Source organism: Periplaneta americana, chromosome 6 (assembly GCF_040183065.1).
Source record: "Periplaneta americana isolate PAMFEO1 chromosome 6, P.americana_PAMFEO1_priV1, whole genome shotgun sequence".
In the NCBI taxonomy this organism is placed as follows: Eukaryota; Metazoa; Arthropoda; class Insecta; order Blattodea; family Blattidae; genus Periplaneta; species Periplaneta americana.
Window position 1 is genome coordinate 151,293,800 of NC_091122.1, and position 18,179 is coordinate 151,311,978.

General features: G+C 33.9%; 1 protein-coding gene across 1 annotated transcript in view; it reads right to left on the reverse strand.

Annotated features, from left to right (window-relative positions):
* Positions 1-1,972: 1,972 nt before the first annotated feature.
* LOC138701931 (uncharacterized) overlaps positions 1,973-18,179 on the reverse strand; it is a 35,686-nt gene continuing 19,479 nt past the window's right edge. Inside the window, exon 3 of the mRNA XM_069829301.1 lies at positions 1,973-3,167. Within this exon, the coding sequence (XP_069685402.1) occupies positions 2,845-3,167 (323 nt within the window). The 3' untranslated portion in view covers positions 1,973-2,844. The remainder of the gene's footprint in view (positions 3,168-18,179) is intronic.

Sequence of the window (18,179 nt, forward strand, 5' to 3'; positions counted from 1 at the left end):
CGAAGCGAGTTTTTTTACGAATGCAGTAATTGTGTAACCTTACAAACGTGTTTCATACGCTATTTTTTGTACACCAGCATTATAAAACAATTAATAAAGAAATAACATCAAATTTGTAATTATGAGTAGGTTGATGCCATAGTACATGAAGAAAGGGGTTGCTATGGTAGCATTGATGCACTAAAAATTATTGCACGGCAATAATAATATGCGTTACAAGAGCGGTATGTTGAAGTTTTCATGTTCGAGGAAAAGTTTGAAAAAGCGACACGTAGCTGAGCATTTTTAATTTCCGAGAATTGAAAGAAAACATACCGCTCGTGTATCGTACATTATTTTGTGCAAAGATCGTTTATTACATACCTGAAAGAGGAATTTCTAATTAGTTGCAATGAAATCTCCATCTTGTTTTCTGTTCAATGACGGCAAATTTGCAAAACAAAAATATCTATCTTCAACATTGTTGTTTTAAAATGTTTTCTGTCTTTACTATACTCCAGAAGGTCGTAATATACGTTTGTCTTTTTTTTCCCCCAATCTATGGAATCTTGTTGATTTTTTCACGGTTTCCTTAATGTTACTTGCATCACGAATGCAGTAACTTTAGTGGAGTTGTAGAGTTTACTTAATTTTTGCAAATATTTAAAAACAATAATTAAGAGTGCAATTTAGGTGAAATTGCAGTGGTAAGTTTCCAATTTATAATTATTACTATATTGAACGTCTCTAAAAATAATATGTTAAAAGACTAAAGCAGTAAAATCAATATGTCACTTAAGCGGTAAGAAGAGGGAAATCGTTATGTGTGTTAGGTTGGGAATGCTGAATGTGGAATTTTAGACTTTCCGCGGATTTGTTTTGTGCGGAAACCAAGCAAATACGCACGATCTCGCACAAAATTGTTTATAAAATCAATTTTATGCTACAAGTTATGCATTTATAATAGAAGTCATGACACTTTAATTGTCATGATAATATTTTACGGCACTGTTACAATAATGTGGCATATTGTGAATGATTTTGACTAATGATAGAGACTGTTTATAATGCTGATGTACAAATAAAAGTTTTGAGTATGATAACAATGCCTTTTCCAAACACTGTGAAAAAAGGATACTTTATCGCACACTTCATGGCCTACTATAACATACTATATAATTATCTCTTCACTATAGAAACAGAGTTGATTCATGACCTACTGTAATCTGTTAGAGATTCTTTACTATTTGGATATAGCAAGATATGTTTTTGTTATGGAATTAGAATATTTTTATGCTTCAAAATGTGTCATTTTGTTATGGTAATTAATGACAAAATGTATGCAGCATGCTCTACGGAGTTCTATTCTTTTTGTTGGCTATCTTTCTCTTTTTATGCAACGTGTGTGTTGTGGACGTTTTTGCACTCGTGTGAATTCATAATCTTTCCGCTCGAGCACGAATGTTTCACTTATTACATAAATTGCACAAGTAACTAATATAAATTTTAATTGGGATAATTTTAGCAAAATGCTTCATTAATTAAATTTAGAAGATAAGCGGATCATTAGACGACTGTATTCGGTCCATAAACCAATTTATAGTCGGTTAGAAATTCACAGGTCTGCGAAAATAAACTTTTGTTTGGCGGCACAGGGTTTAACAAGGCTCTAAACGTAATTTTGGTGTGCTGAATTGAAATGTTCTTACCATTTTTTTCGTTTCACGTACAGTTTTTTTTTTGTTATGCAGAAAATAATATTTATTTTTTTAAGCAATTTATAATTTTTAATTGTAAAATGCGCGAACATGATACAATCTCAATTGTACGGATTATTATTATTATTATTTATTATTATTATTATTATTATTATTATTATTATTATTATTATTAAATATAGAATTATGCATAACTATACGTGGTAGCGAAAAAAAAACTAGTAATATTTTCGAAATCGGGGCTTTCGAGTGACTTTTTGACATAAAATATTCCGCGTCACAAAATCGTCACAGGTATTTGTTCTGATTTATTGAAATGATATAGAAAAGAATTCAGTAAATGGTTTGATAAAGTTATAAAATTATGTAGTAATAAGATAAACTAATTTATCTATTTTGTTTTTTTCTTGACTTTCGCCATAATTCCTGATTTACAATAAGCTTATATATTTGTTTATGCTCGACCATGCCGAAATGTAGTAATTATACACCTGGTAACAGTCCTTTAATGCATGTCATTAAAGTACACCTATTCATTAAAGTTCAGGTTTTCGATTATTCTCGGATATGCAATCGAAAGACAACGAGGGAAACGTCACGGAGGCTGGAAATCCAGTACTGTGTCAGAAGGTTATGTTCTGTTACTATAATAATTAGCGTTAATTGTATCAAATAAATTAAATTTGTCATCTCGTTTTTCAATTCTGAATCAATTTCCAGGTTATATCAAAATCAGTTCATGTTCTTCTCTAAATTATATCAAGGTCAATGACATTATTGTTCCTCGGAAAAAATTAATACTTTCGCGTCTGCGCACATCTCACAATTTACGAGCTATGCACAAGGTCACTTCCGATCTTCAGTCATATGCGAATAAAATGAATACTTCTGAATAATTTCAAGTTAGAAATATGGTCGAGCATAAAAAGTCGTATGAAACTTGCCTATAATGATAATTAAGACGCTCGTATGAATATTATGACACTCGCTTGCGCTCGTTTCAGAAACAAACATACTCGCGTCTTAATTACTATCATTATAGGCTCGTTGCATAATGTACTATTTTTTAATCAACAAGGTTTATAGAACCCTGTACAAGGATCGGTTAGTTTATACTCTTAAATTTAGCCCAAACTCAATAACAAGACTAACGGAATCCGGATCGCATATTGACGCATATCGCACCGTTGCAGGATTGTGCCACAGCCGAGGATCCCTGATTTTCGCCCTCAAGCCCTGGAATGTTTATAGCTCCCGGCTGGGATAGGTAATACATCTGCTGCTGTTGGTTCATTAGAGGGTAATATGCAGACTTGTGCATGGGATAGAACGCAGCCAAAGGATTGTTGCCGTTCTCCAGTAGCTGCTGGTTGTACTGCGCCTGCTCGTTGGGAAGGTGGTAATGCACTTCCGTGTTCTTGACTACGTACGTGTCCAAGTACCGCCCCCTCTTATCTAGCCGTCGTAAATCTGAAACAGTCGTAATGGGACCCATTTTTAGTAACTTGGAATGAGGTACGTTGACGGAAGTTTCTTCTCCATTCAAAGACAGTAGTCAAGTGTAAGCACAGTCTAGTACAGGCATGTCAAAACCCTGCACATTGTGCACTTGTCTCTGTGCGATGTGCAGTTCCTATTCCCCTACCTGGAGGGAGAGAATCGGCTTGGAGGGGAACGCGACAGGGCTGTACCACAGTCTACTACTGGGTGTTCAGTTCAAAGTGTGTCATGGCTCGCTGTATGCCGTCACGTGGCTAGTCGATGAGCCTAGAGAATTCAATCTTCCTACACTTCCGCAGAGGTGTATTACTTATCTGCCAGAGAAGTTGCCTAGCAAGTACGGCGTTCATTCTGAAGATACGTACGGTAATGCCGGTAGTGGCAGGAATGTGAACTGTTTCGAAACATGTACTGAGGTGAGTTTTTTCTTACTGTCGAGATATGGGGAGAGGGTTAAGACGATTACTTACGTATTTGGTGACATTAACTTCGACGGACAACATGGACACGGAGCATTTGATTTGTGTTGTGGAATGTTGCCGTACGCAACCGATGATAACAAATACCCTGCGTACGACTTGGCCGCGCAAAACACAGTTCGAAAGAGGTTATGGTAGCACACAGACCGTACAGACCGCCATCTGTTGCTACGACGTTCAAGTTATACCGTACACGTTCTCAATTTCAGATTGAACGCCTTGATTAATAGGCAACTTCTCTGACACAAAAGCTGAAACTCGCTTCAAGTCGCTGACTCATCAACAGTGACGTCATGACACACTTTGAAATGAACACCCAGTATATACAGTCACGAAGCTTGACTTTTGAGGGTGCTAGAAACAATAGACTGTGACGGTACTATTTTGCATTGCCTGTAATGAGGCGATATTAACGATCCTAGTGGTGAGCAACTATCTAATGTTTGCATATTTACTACGTATTGAGCTTCGCGACTGTATATACTAGACTGTGGCTATACATTACCTGCAGTAGCAGAACATCTTTGGTTTCAGTAACACAGATCGGTACGGGTGTGCTCATTGAGCTGTGATTGTGAATGCGTTATGGAAAATAAAGTGAGGAGTCCACAGATATAACGAAGAAGAGAAAGCACGAATCATATAACATAACTGTTATGATGTTTTCCTCAGCCAATAGTAATTATTTTAAAATGAAAGGCTTTCATCATATCATGTGGACCTAATAGTGATGTGAGAATTTAAATCAGATTAATAAAGTTCTCAAAATATGATATTCGCCAGCTCTTATTTTTTAATCAGTACTCTCACGGCAAGACAAACATGACAATGATGTTGTTTTGGAGTCTGTACTAACACAGCCATCAATGGTTAGACGACTTACAACTTTTATTTGATGAGCTGAAAAGTGATGAGAATATAGTGAGTAATAAATGTGAGGCTCTGGAGGTTGTAAGGGAAGGAAGAAAGCAACTATTTGTAAGGCGGAAAAGTTTTCTGGAAAAATAATACATAATGGCGAATTTTCCACCTCACGTTACTATATTATCTTAATACACTTACGTTAATAAATCTTTAAATCTGACATAAAGAAAATGTCCTCGCTTCACAGCTTGTGAAGTACTCTTTTAACTCAATTCAGTAACGCTCCCAACTTGCTGATACTTGCTCTAAACGTTTTCCAAATAAACTATATATAAATTTAAATTCAAGCTTAATTTATCCAATTTATTAATAATAATGCGAATTTATATTAATATACAGCAAGCAAATGATTCCAGTGTAAAAGCCTCACAATGTCCTATTGCATGTAATTGGGAGTAAAATATTTTCTTTCTTAGCATTTGTGCACCAATGGTCCCAATAATGCTTGAGGAACAATGAAAGAGTATTACTTTGAAATAATCAGTACCTGCTACGTAAAATGAAATATTGTGTTCGTTTTTTGTTGTTTCGAAATTACTGCAATATTTATATTTTCTTAAAATACTGTATACAAATCGTGTAAATAAATGATTCTTTACAAACGACTGCATTGTGAATTGTAACTGAGTAAGTCTATTGTTTCTTGTGTTACAATTATTGTCAAATATAGACACTGACAATAATTGTGTTTTTTCCTTCTGCTAAGTATGTTTATAATGTCCAAATGTCAATTTAATTGAACACTAGAAGCGCAGAATAGATTCTTGTACATCCCTCCCGCTAAGAACTGGTAAGAGCAACACGTGAATGACGCAATCTGCACAGACCGGCGTTCCGCGCACACACACTGCACTTTCAGTGTCTGATTTCTGACATGCCTGGTCTAGTATATAGTCACGAAGCTTGAGTTGTGAGCGTGCTAGGAACAATAGACTGTGCTGGTACTAATTCGCATTGTCTATAATGAGGCGATATTAGCGATCCTGGTGGTTAGCAACTATCTATGGATGCATATTCACTACGTATTGAGCTTCTTGACTATATATAATAGCCTGTGGTATAAGCTCATTCAAAACTCACTTCAAACATTAAGTCTTATAAGTGACTTATTTGAGATAAAAAAGAGAGGTCGCTGTATTGGGAAAACCTTGGGGTTTTGTTTTAAAAACCTTTGGGAAAATGTCCGCCGTTCTCTTTTTCAACAAACACCATTCTTTCTACGACTCTAATTACAATATTTTGCAGGCAGTGCAGTGGGTCGATTAAATAAAAATAAGCAAATTATTTTACTTATAAAGTCTATTTGATTGAGATCTGGAGATCTTGGAGGATGTACAGGGTGATTCACGAGGATTTACCGTCCTTTACGGAGCTTATTTCCGAAGATATTCAGAGCAAAAAATGTCATATAAACATGAGTCCTATTCTCAATATTTACAGAGTTACGTTTCGTTATTGGAACGCATTGCTGTGAACGCGTGATCTTGGTCAGCGTGCAGTCAGCAGCCAGAGAGAGCGCTACGGAAATCAAAGATAGCCGTACTGTTCTCCAACCAGGAGATTAGGCCTAACCGTGAAAGGAATGTGCTTACTATAAATTGCGTCATCTATTGGAGCGAAGTAGATAGATAATATGGGAAATGCCTGTTATTATTCGATTGAAAAGCTTTTGTCATCTATTCTGATGTCAAAAAATCTTAAAGTTGGAATTTGTAACAGTTATATTACCGGTTGCTCTGTATGGTTATGAAACTTGGACTCTCACTTTGAGAGAGGAACAGAGATGAAGGGTGTTTGAGAATAAAGCGCTTAGGAAAATATTTGAGGCTAAAAGGGATGAACTTGCAGGAGAATGGAGAAAGTTTCACAACACAGAACTACACGCATTGTTTTCTTCACCTGACATAATTAGGAACATTAAATCCAGACGTTTGAGATGGACAGGGCATGTAGCACGTATGGGCAAATCCAGAAATGCATATAGAGTGTTAGTTGGGAGGCCGAGACGTAGATGGGAGGATAATATTAAAATGGATTTGAGGGATATGGGATATGGTGATAGAGACAGGATTAATCTTGCTCAGGATAGGGACCGATGGCAGGCTTATGTGAAGGCGGCAATGAATCTGCGGGTTCCTTGAAAGCCATGAAAACCATTTGTAAGTAAGCAAGTATAATTCCTCCTTCTCTTTCACCATTTTAATAATCAGCATATACAGAGTGGGTTAAAAGTCGCTTTCTCCAAACGCTGCCTTACATTTAATAATAATAATAATAATAATAATAATAATAATAATAATAATAATAATAATAATAATTTTTATTTTATTTATTTATTATTTATTTATTTATTTAATGTGCTGTACAACAGCCAGTGGCCAATTACAGTTCAGCACAAATATAAGAAAAAACATAAAACAAAAATTATTATTACACATAAATATAATTACAATTAATTACAATAATGACGATGAAAATAATAATAACAATAATAATAATAATAATAATAATAATAATAATAATAATAATAATAATAATAATAATGATTTCTTCAAGCTACGGCCTTCTCTAACACTCAACCAGGAGTAAAACTGCGTTACAAAAAACACTACAAATTTACGAAGTACAGTACAATTTTACACACAAAACTGAATAAGATAATAATAAAATGTAAACAACAAGTAAATAGAAATCAGACCTAATAAAGGGTGCGTCAGAAAGAACGGATGGATTTCAAACTATCGATACGCAACGAGGAGAGAGATATAGTGAGGGGGACCACGACTGTTGGGTCAGCCATAGAATGCAGTTTCAGTTGAGAATATGGTGTTGGTCTGGTGTACAACGTGCTTTCATCGTAGAGACATTTTTGAAAAATGAAGAGTCTGTGATCGCCACTCAGGACTCATTTCGACATCGGATGTCACGCTAGGATTCCAACTCGGAATACAATTTTGCGGTGGGTGGCTTCATTTCGTATCACAGGTTCAACATTAAAGAAGAAATCACTGGACGAAATTCTATTCCACTGAGATTGTCCGAGGCTACGGTAAGATCTCGCGCCCTGCGACATCTTTCTTTGGGACCATTTGAAGGCGTAAGTTTGTAAACATCGCTCACATACACTGGACGAACTGAAGACAGCGATTCGTGAAGAAATCGTGGCAATTGCACCAACTATGACTGTGAAAGTGATGGCGAACATCAGAAAACGCCTCGATGCCTGTATTGAAAGCCAAGGACATCATATGGATAATGTTGTTTTCCATAAATAAACTGCATGTATTGGTGAATATGTTGATAACAATAAATTTTTGATTCGACGAATCTTTACAATTTTCTTGCCATGTGAAATCCATCCGTTCTTTCTGACGCATCCTGTATATACAGAAAGAAAGAAAAAAGCATAATAAAATGTGAACAGCGGGTCAAAATAAATGAGAGATACAAAGTATAAAGTATAAAAAATAAGACAATTAATAATAATAATAATAATAATAATAATAATAATAATAATAATAATAGTAATAGTAATAATAATGATAAAAAATAAGAATAGTAGTAATAATAATAATGATAATAATAATAATGATGATAATAATAATAATAATAATAATAATAATAATAATACTAATAGTAATAATAAAATAGTGCAGTACAAAGCATATAATGAATACAATATTTTTAAATACACACAGTAAGGAAAATTATGATTATATATAGCTCAACTTATCACATTATAGATATACCATTATCGGAAAATATGAAAACAAAAATATAAAATAAGTTAAATATCTCTAGAACATAAAAAATGTGAATTTACATTTGTCTACATATTCCTTTGCAGAATTTGTTCAAAATGTAGGCACTGTTCCTCGTTACACAATTTTATTCACAACGTTTAAACACTTTTTTGTACAGAGGACAGGACATATCTTAGGATTTTCATCGATTTTCACGAATGACTGTTCGATCATCTGTCGCAACTGATGCAGATCCTGCGGTATCTGAGCAAAAACATCGTTTTTCAGGATACCCCACAGTGGAGAAATCACATTGTGTCAGGTCACATGATCAGGATGGCCATTCTGTTGTGCCACGACGGCCAATCTATTGATGGATTTGCTGGTCAAGAAGTCCCTTACTCCTACACCAAAATGAAATGATGCTCCATTCTGATGCCATATTAACTGCATATCGTCAAAACGAGGGCTGTTTTCAAGATGTGATATCGGAAAAACAGTTGACGCACGAAAATGGTTGTCAACCCATCACTTATTATACCGGCTATTCGGTAATTCAAGTTATGAGATCTGTATATGTGTACAAGTATGAAACCTAAGAATTAGGAATAATGACCAATAGAAAGACGGACCTCGTTTTTGTAAGAGGAACACAGCGAGCAAATGTTTATATTGAAAACATTTTGCAACCTTTGGTGCTTCCGATCGCTGAAGAGTATGGGCCTGAATTCCTCTACATGCATGATAATGCCAGAGTACATGTTGCCGGAGTGGTTTGTCAGTGGTTTCAAACACACAATATTCATGTGCTACAGTGGCCTGCGCTATCTCCTGATCTAAACCCCATAGAGCACCTTTGGAATAACTTTCAAGGAAAAGTTTCGGAGGATCTAGACAACATCCAGTGTCTGGATCAGCTGTACGCTCGGCTTAGACATCACTGGGAGACCATTCCTCAAGATAACATTTCCCATCTTGTTTCGTCAATGCCAAGGAGGTGCCGAGTTGTACTTAACACAAGAGAAGGTGCTATTACTTACTGATGCCAGGAAAGTACTGACAATTGAGAGTGATAAGGTTTTATAAACTTTACAATTCTATGACTGTTTCTTTACAATTCTCATTCTGCGTTACTTATTCTGAAAAAAATATTTAATATTGTTATGTAATGATACGTATATATGGTTGTATTGTATTGTATTGTATTGTATTGTATTGTATTGTATTGTATTGCATTGTATTGTATTGTATTTATTAACATTCCGTGGTATTCATACATTGCTTACAGCTAGAATATGGAACAAGTCAAAAACTTAATACTATTATAAAATCATAATTTATAGTCACAGTTTAGATGAAATATATACAGACGAGATTTACAATATAGTCTACTAGTACAACACAAAGTTTTAGTATCAATTTCATGAAGTGTTATTGAATGTCATGAATTCACCTACAGAATAGAAGGCGTGAGAAATTAGGTACTTCTTTAATTTGACCCTAAATAATTTTATGTTTTGAGTTTCATTTTTTATATCGATAGGTAGGCTATTAAAAATTTTTACTGCCATATAACGCACTCCTTTTTGATAGCACGATAGACTTGCCGATGGAGTATGAAAGTAATTTTTTTGAAGTATATTTATGCTATGAACTGTTGAATTAGTTACAAAGTTTTCACGATTACATACGAGGAAGATTATTAATGAAAAGATATACTGACAAGCCATGGGCATTATTTGTAGTTTTTTGAAAATAGTCCTACACGATTCCCTAGATTTGGCACCTACTATTATTCTAATTGCTTTTTTTTGTAATAGAAATATACTGTTACTATCTGTGGAATTTCCCCAGAATATTATTCCAAAACTCATTACTGAGTGGAAGTATGCAAAGTATATTGTTTTTAAGGTATTGATATTTACTATCTTTTGCATAGATCTAATAGCAAAACAAGCTGAATTTAGTTTGGGGGTAATTTATTTAATATGATATTTCCAATTTAACACATTATCGATTTTTAAGCCAAGAAATTTGGTTGTTGTTGTTTCTAATAGGGATCTGTTGTTAATTATTGCGCTAGAAATTTGAGACGTTGAATTTGGACAGGATTTAAATTGAATTATGTTAGTTTTGTTACAATTTAATACTAATTTATTGACTGAGAATCAGTCACATATTTTGAAGAGAATTTCCTCTGTTGAAGATTGGAATGTGTTGGAGTTATTGGCTGTAATTACTATACTTGTGTCATCTGCAAATAATATGGGATGACCTACATCTTTTATTAGGGAGGCAAGATCAAATAACTAATTAGTTACATGTATTTGATACATATATACCAAATAGACCTCCTATGATTTTTCATTGCAAGAAAAATACTGTGTTCCCTAGACAATTTTGATGTGTGTATAAACAGTTGTTAACCTTAACAGAGGTTGATGAAACGATATCTTTGTTAAATCTTCTCTTAAAAGCACTTTAACGATTAATTAAGCTTTAACGGTTGTTGATGAAACTGACCATAAACTTTTATTCAGAAATTGAATTGAACATCAGTATTAATTAGAGATGGGTAAAAAATAACACAACATTTATTTTGAAACTGTTCCGGTCTCGGAACTGTTGCAAAAATGAACAGTAGGTCGGAACCTCCTGTTCCGAAATAACACTGTTCCGACTCCGAGCTGCTCACTTGTCCAGCTGTGGTGGGCCCGCAGTACTGCGTTGCGCAAGGTATGTTTCGACTCCTAGACAACAGAGAACAGTCGGAACCCGTTCCGTTGAACCATGACAGCTCCGGCTACAGTGTTCTCGTCGTTCTTTATGTTGTACTTGGAACACGTTGGAACTTGGAACTCTCACGTGGATGGATGGGGAAGCATGGAAATTGAAATGCTTGGAGTGTGGTCATGATTAATGACACAGAGCGAGGTGCGATGCGAAGTTTAAATACGTTTCTAACATTTTACTAAGCCAGTGCAGTGGGGAGGTTTCAGGTTTCACTACTGCTAATATATAAATATGTATTTTTATTATTTATGAAATTATAATGTAATTATTATTATAACTAAGCATTAAGAAAAGTAAAAATAAGTATTAATGATTTTTTTTACTACTTAACACGGAGAACAAAAATTACATGCTACACGTTTTACATGTCACGTTAAATTTTTGAGTTGGCTACCGTGTCATTATGAAAACGTACCAAAACTATAAGTGTTGAATTCTGACCTTGTATTCAACAGCTGTTTAGTTATTGAACATGAAGCTTCTGCTCGCATACACAGCAAGTTTCCAAAACCGATTCGAATGTACGTTGGAATGTCATCTATTGAGAAGCATGTGTGCTATGTCATGCCGATAACGTATTTCAAGAGGAGTCCGAGCGATGAATGCTCCAACGCTATGTGGAAGCTGCTTGGGGAAGAGGGAGTGTACTCTTTTGAACTCCTCAAAAGGAGCAAGAGTCAATAAACGATTCCGACTCATCTCTAGACTACTTGTAAAGTTGTAACTGTTATTTCGGAACTGTTGTTTGGAACATAGTATTTTTCCGGAACCGGAACAGTCGGAACTGTTCCGAGAAAAGAACAACTTTGCCCATCACTAGTATTAATTGTGATGTGGTTACCGTAACTTCTTCTTCTTCTTCTCTCTCTAGGTTTCCAGCCTGTTAATCCAGAGTATCTCTCCATCTACTTAATGGTCTTCCTGGGGATCTTCTTCCGGATGGGTAGTTACCGTAACAATATTCGAATACCAAATTTTTAAGTCAACACCTTCTTATTTGGTTCGGCGTCTCTTTTCAGCAGGACTTTTCAACAGAAGATTTTAACATTACAATTTGGCATTTTCATGGAGCGCATGTTACATCCCGGGTGTCATTCACTGAGGTCGTTCACCAGGGAATGCGAACGTCCGCATATAAATTTCAAAGAGGATCCAGGCTGGATTATCGTGCGGATGTTTGCTGTCAATATTAGTGCAGGCAGACACGACCATGACATCCAGATATTGGCTTTGTATACTATTCGTTTATACAAGCTGACAAACCATGTGAAAATCATAATATCATGACCAGGGAACGGATTTATATGGACTAAAAATATATGAAATATGTAAATATATATGTAGTTATTTTTACCAAAATATGGAATTAAATATGGATTTTTACCAAAATATGGAATTAAATATGGACTTAAAATTATAAAAAAATGACCATGTACGTTAAATATTGGTACATTTTAATCAAACTAAACAAAAAATATAATGGACGTACCTTATCTTCCAATGTAGTTTCAACAAAACACAATTTTTATTGTCTGTTACCATAACAATAGGTTACAAACATTTCTTTCAAGTGCTGAAAAGTGAATCTTCTTCTATTGTCTCTGAGGATAGATTTATACTGACTAAAAGAGCGTTCGACGTCACAAGAAGTAACTGGTACATAATTCAATTTCACAATGTCTGCTGGGGATAAGTCCAAGTTAATCTTCACTGTTGATTCACCACTCATCACAGCAACAACCTTTTGTAGTTCTTCATATCCAGGGTTTTTTGAAAGTACAGTGTCCACCTTAGCTCTTACTGCATCTGCAACTTTACCTCTACCACGATTCAGTTGTTCCACAGTACTATTTATAATTTCAAAACTTTCAGATAGTGAAAGGTGCCTATTTTGGAGACTTTTGAGCGTTTTTATGATGCATGAAAATGTATGCTGAATGTGAGCTAAGTCATTCTTCACACTTATGTCACAGGTAACTGTTTTCGCAGTATCAATTGAGACTGCATCTTCAGAGTCCAATGCAAGGAGAACATTGTTAATAGAGTCTATATGTTCGGCATAATATTCAACTGCTTCTAGCCATGTACCCCATCTAGTTAAAATTGGCTTTGGTGGCAATGGAATTTCAGGGTACATTTCTTTCAACACGTTAACTCTACTGGGAGCTTTGAGAAATACTTTTTTCACTGATGAAATCAACAAATCTACTTTAGGGAAATTGTCTCTGACCACTTCTGCCACACGATGAAATGCATGCGCCACACAAGTAAAATGAGTCAATTTAGGATATACAACAGATAATGCTTGTCCAGCTTTGACCATATAAGGGGCAGCATGGCTAATAAAGAATAACACATTATCGTACATAATACCCTTTGGCCACAGGATACCCATAGCTTCGTTGAACAGTTTAACTATAGTTTTGTTATTGCACTTTTCTAGAACATCACAATGTAAAAGAATTCGTTCAGAATATTGTTCACTTAACAAACCGATAACTACATTACCAACAAGTCTACCTTCTTTGTCGGGAGTCTCATCAATGGAAACCCAAATTGAACTATCTTTAATTTCATCTCTTATCTTCTGTATTGTCTCATCGTAGATGGATGGAGCATACGTCTTCCTAAGTGTTGACTCATCCGGGATTGTATGTTGAGTATATTTTTCAAGGAATTCCCTGAAGACCTTATTCTTTAGTTTGTAGAGAGGAATATCAGCAGAGATGAGAGAACGGCACAGGTCGATGTTAAACTCAGATCTTACATTCGATGTTGTTGGTTGTGTTAAAAACAATTGTCTCTGCTTGGAATTTAGTTGTTTGTTGGCCTGATGTTTACTAGTTGTAATGTGTTGTTGCACCAGGAACTTTTGTGTAGATGATACTGCACACTGACACAAATTACAAAATAATATTTTATTGTCAGTTGATAAACCATCTTCTTTAAATTCTGAAATGTAACTTGTTAGTTTTGATTTTAAATTGACTGAATGACGTACTTTTGGCATATTTACCGTCTTTATAGTATGATTTACAAAACTGAACCTATGTGTACTCTGACTGGCATTTAACTGTTGAGCTGCACAACTGAAGTCTGTTAAAAATTTTAAATTAAATTAATACAGTTTTGTAACTTACTTTCCCATTGTTGATAGGACTGCTAATTTTCAAATAACTCTGATGTTAAAGGGATTACTGAACATGTGTTTAAATCTCTATTGTTGAAATGTATTTTTAAAAGTTAATGGAATTTTGTTTTGTTTTATTGTTAAACCTAATATAATATGGACTGTTTTATATGAAATATGGAAAATATATGGAAATTAACGAAAATATGTACTAAACTCTAAAATATGGAAAAATATGGAAAATAAAAGTAGGATTTTTCAACCCTACACATTGTGAAACATAAAGATAATGCAAAATATAAATTATATTAGCTTTATAAGTAAATATGTATTTACATATAAATCCTTTCCCTGATCATGACGTACAACATTTCGACGTGTTCAGAGGGTTAATTATTTACTACAAAAGGAATTCTATCTTGACCACTTGAATTTAACATGTGACTTTGAACACATTTTTGTAAGTGGAACAAAGATAGACTGTTATGAGTTAACATTGTGCAACATTATCTTATATGTTACTTTGTTATTCTAAGAAATATTTTGTCAATTAACTGTTTACGTATAATTTATTTAGCATTATTTCAATCTACACTATATGTATATATGGAATTATAGGTTGGGGTGGAACTTATAAATCCAACCTTTATCCGTTAATTTTACTACAGAAAAAAAGTATTAAAAATATGTTTAAAAAAGTAGAAAGATTACCCAATTGAATTGTTGCTTAAACATTTCAAAGTTTTCAACATTAAACAAATGTATTATTTTATTTTATTAAAATATTTTCATAGAAATTTTATTAACTTTTAAAGGTATATGCATAAATATAGAACTAAAAATATGAATTCTCTGCGTTTGTCTGAACCATAATGTAAAACCAATGCAGCTTTTTATCATAGCATGAGTCAAGGTCCCAGATTATTAAAGAAATTTTATTCCACGAATCCTCTCCAAATTAATAAAAAAATAAAAAAAAATATTGGATTTAAATATATTAAACACTATTTAATCTGTATTCACTCTCAATTTTAAATTTATTTTTGTCTGTATTGGAATCCCCTCCTGAGCACGAGTCTTACTCATTCAGGAGTGGGCTAGTTTATCTTTCATTGTATTTATTAATTTTTATTCATTTCAAACTTACTAGCAATAATAAATAATAAATAAATACGTATTTATGTAACTGAAGGGGAATACAGAAACACAAAATTTAAGAAATTATCTATTTAATAAATTATTCATTACAGAACTTCAAATGTGAATGTTCATCATAATCATAATAAGCGTTGAAATATAATGAACACAGATGAAGATTATCACTGCAAACCCAGCTTTCTCCAGTCTTTCATATTTTCTGTCTTCCTCTTTGTTTTCTCATATGATCCGTATATCTTAATGTCGTCTATCATCTGAGATCTTCTTCTATCCCGAATTCTTCTCCCGTTCACTATTCCTTCTAATGCATCCTTCAGTAAGCAGTTTCTTCTCAGCCAGTGACTCAACCAATTCCTTTTCCTCTTCCTGATCAGTTTCAGCATCTTTCTTTCTTCACCCACTCTTTCCACCTCACTGTATCCCTAAATTTAGCGATGCAAATTCAAATTTCAAATTTATTTATTTTATCCATTAGATTTCAGCTGCATTAGGCATTGCAGCCCGAAAGAGTAGAAGCTCGTGCTCGGGCCCAGTTCAGTTTAGTTACACAAAATTGAAGAGTGAATTTTTTCTATAATGTCTGTAATTTAATTTAATTTTTCTAACGACTTAAGTGATACTCAGAACACTTATGTACATCTTGTCCATTAGTCAGTTTTTGGGATCTATTTTTCTTGTTTTAAATTCAATAACTTCATGTCTGCAGTTCAATTGAATGTAAACACATGTTGGATTATCCCATGTCGACTTGTTTTATAAAGTCTCGTGTTTTATATTATATAATACGAGATGATATACTGAAAGGGCAGAAGCGTCTAATTACAAAATTGTAGGCGAATTAGCATTTTATATCCCCCTGGAGACAGCTGTGTAATAATGAACTCGGTATTCTACTGGTGATGACAAAGAGCATCTGGCTCATTAAATAAGTGGCCTTGCAGTAACATCTTTCTCAGTGATATTTCCTCGTTTTTTATCTCTCGTACGTATGACTGGGTCTTAATTTCTAATGTAATATATTTGCGCTGAAGCTCATCAAATGTATAGGAAGTAACATTGCTTGCAACAGGATAATGTTACTTCAAAATCCTCATAAACTTGAGTATGGGACAAAACAACGCATCATGGCTAGCACATCTCACTTGTATTTGGGGGGAGGGTTGGCTTCGAGTACAAGAACCACCTATTCTGAATAGGTTTTTTTTTTTTGTTTTTGAAGTCTCTCCAGGAAAATTACAGGACAGTAGCAACTAAGGACCACGAATCACTTTCGACTGTATCTTATAATTCTTAATTACCATAATTCTATCATAAACATCTTTTGTGACAGACCAGCCATCTGTCCGGCAAATGTACACTAAATAATAATAATAATAATAATAATAATAATAATAATAATAATAATAACAATAATAATTTATTTATTTATCTCTATAACAGGGCATTACAATAGACAGTATAGACATTTGTTTAAAACATAGAATTTCAGATAATATGAAAAAAGAGATAAAACAGATACAGTATAGGATACAAGTGTAAATACAAATTGAAGAGTCCACTGCAAGAATGATGGATGTCACTTTCTTGTCGAAAATGAACCAAGACTGTCAATGCATAGCTTAAGACATATAGAATGTACATACAGAGTTATATGGCATTAACACTGATAGTCATTGCCCAGTAATGATCGGAAAATCACAGTTAAGCTTTGAGCGCTAAGCATTTCAAACTTTCAATTGCATCTCCTGAAAAATGTATATCAAATGACATCCATCATTCTTGCACTGGACTCTTCAATTAAAAACGAAAAATTAGGAAAAAAAAAAGCAGACAAGTAGATACTATCTAAATAAAAGTAACAGATATAGATATAAATGAAAAATACAAAATAAAAATAGATGCAAAATTGATAAGTATAGATATCATAGCCAAAAATGTAAAATGTAGCTATAAATCGCAAATTACAGAGTAACGAATAGATAGCAATATTATTTAAAATCAACTGCCTTCAGTATATTAATAAGACGTTAAACCAAAGGTCCCGGGTTCGATACCCGGCTCCGGAACAATTTTTCCCTCGAAATTATTCAAATCAACTTTACAGGGAGTTATACCTGAAATCTTGATTTGCAAATCTAGGCAGCTCTAAAAGTAAATATACGCTACATAGCATTAGAAAGATATATTTTTACGTATCTTTCGTTATATGCAGAACAATTATCATAGAATTATTCGTGGGTTTGAGTTTCCTCATTTTCTTCAGGATCCGTACAATTACAATACACAGCAACTCATATATTCAGTGCCTCACCAAATTCCACTGCAAAACCTTTAACCTTCGACATTATTATTCAGCAGATATACTATTTACGCATGCAGACAGGTATTCAGACTGTCATAAATCTGTACATATAATTATGATGTTCTAGCGTTTATGAAAGAACATTTGTAGGCTTTTAATATGAGAAGTGAGATACACAATCATACAACGAGGAATAGGCAATTATTAGATTATCCACTTTGTAGACTTAGTGTGACAAAAAATATTATAAGTTGATTGGAATCAAATTGTTTAATAACCTCCCTATAAACATTCAACTTCTTCCTGTTGAAAGTTGTAAAACAAAATTGTACAGTTGGTTAATTAAAAACCCACTTTACTCAATCAATGAGTTCTTTGAAATGAACATACATTTTAAACAATGCAGTTTTAAATCTTATGGTGGTTGTTTCTTAATGTTTTTTTTTTAGTAGT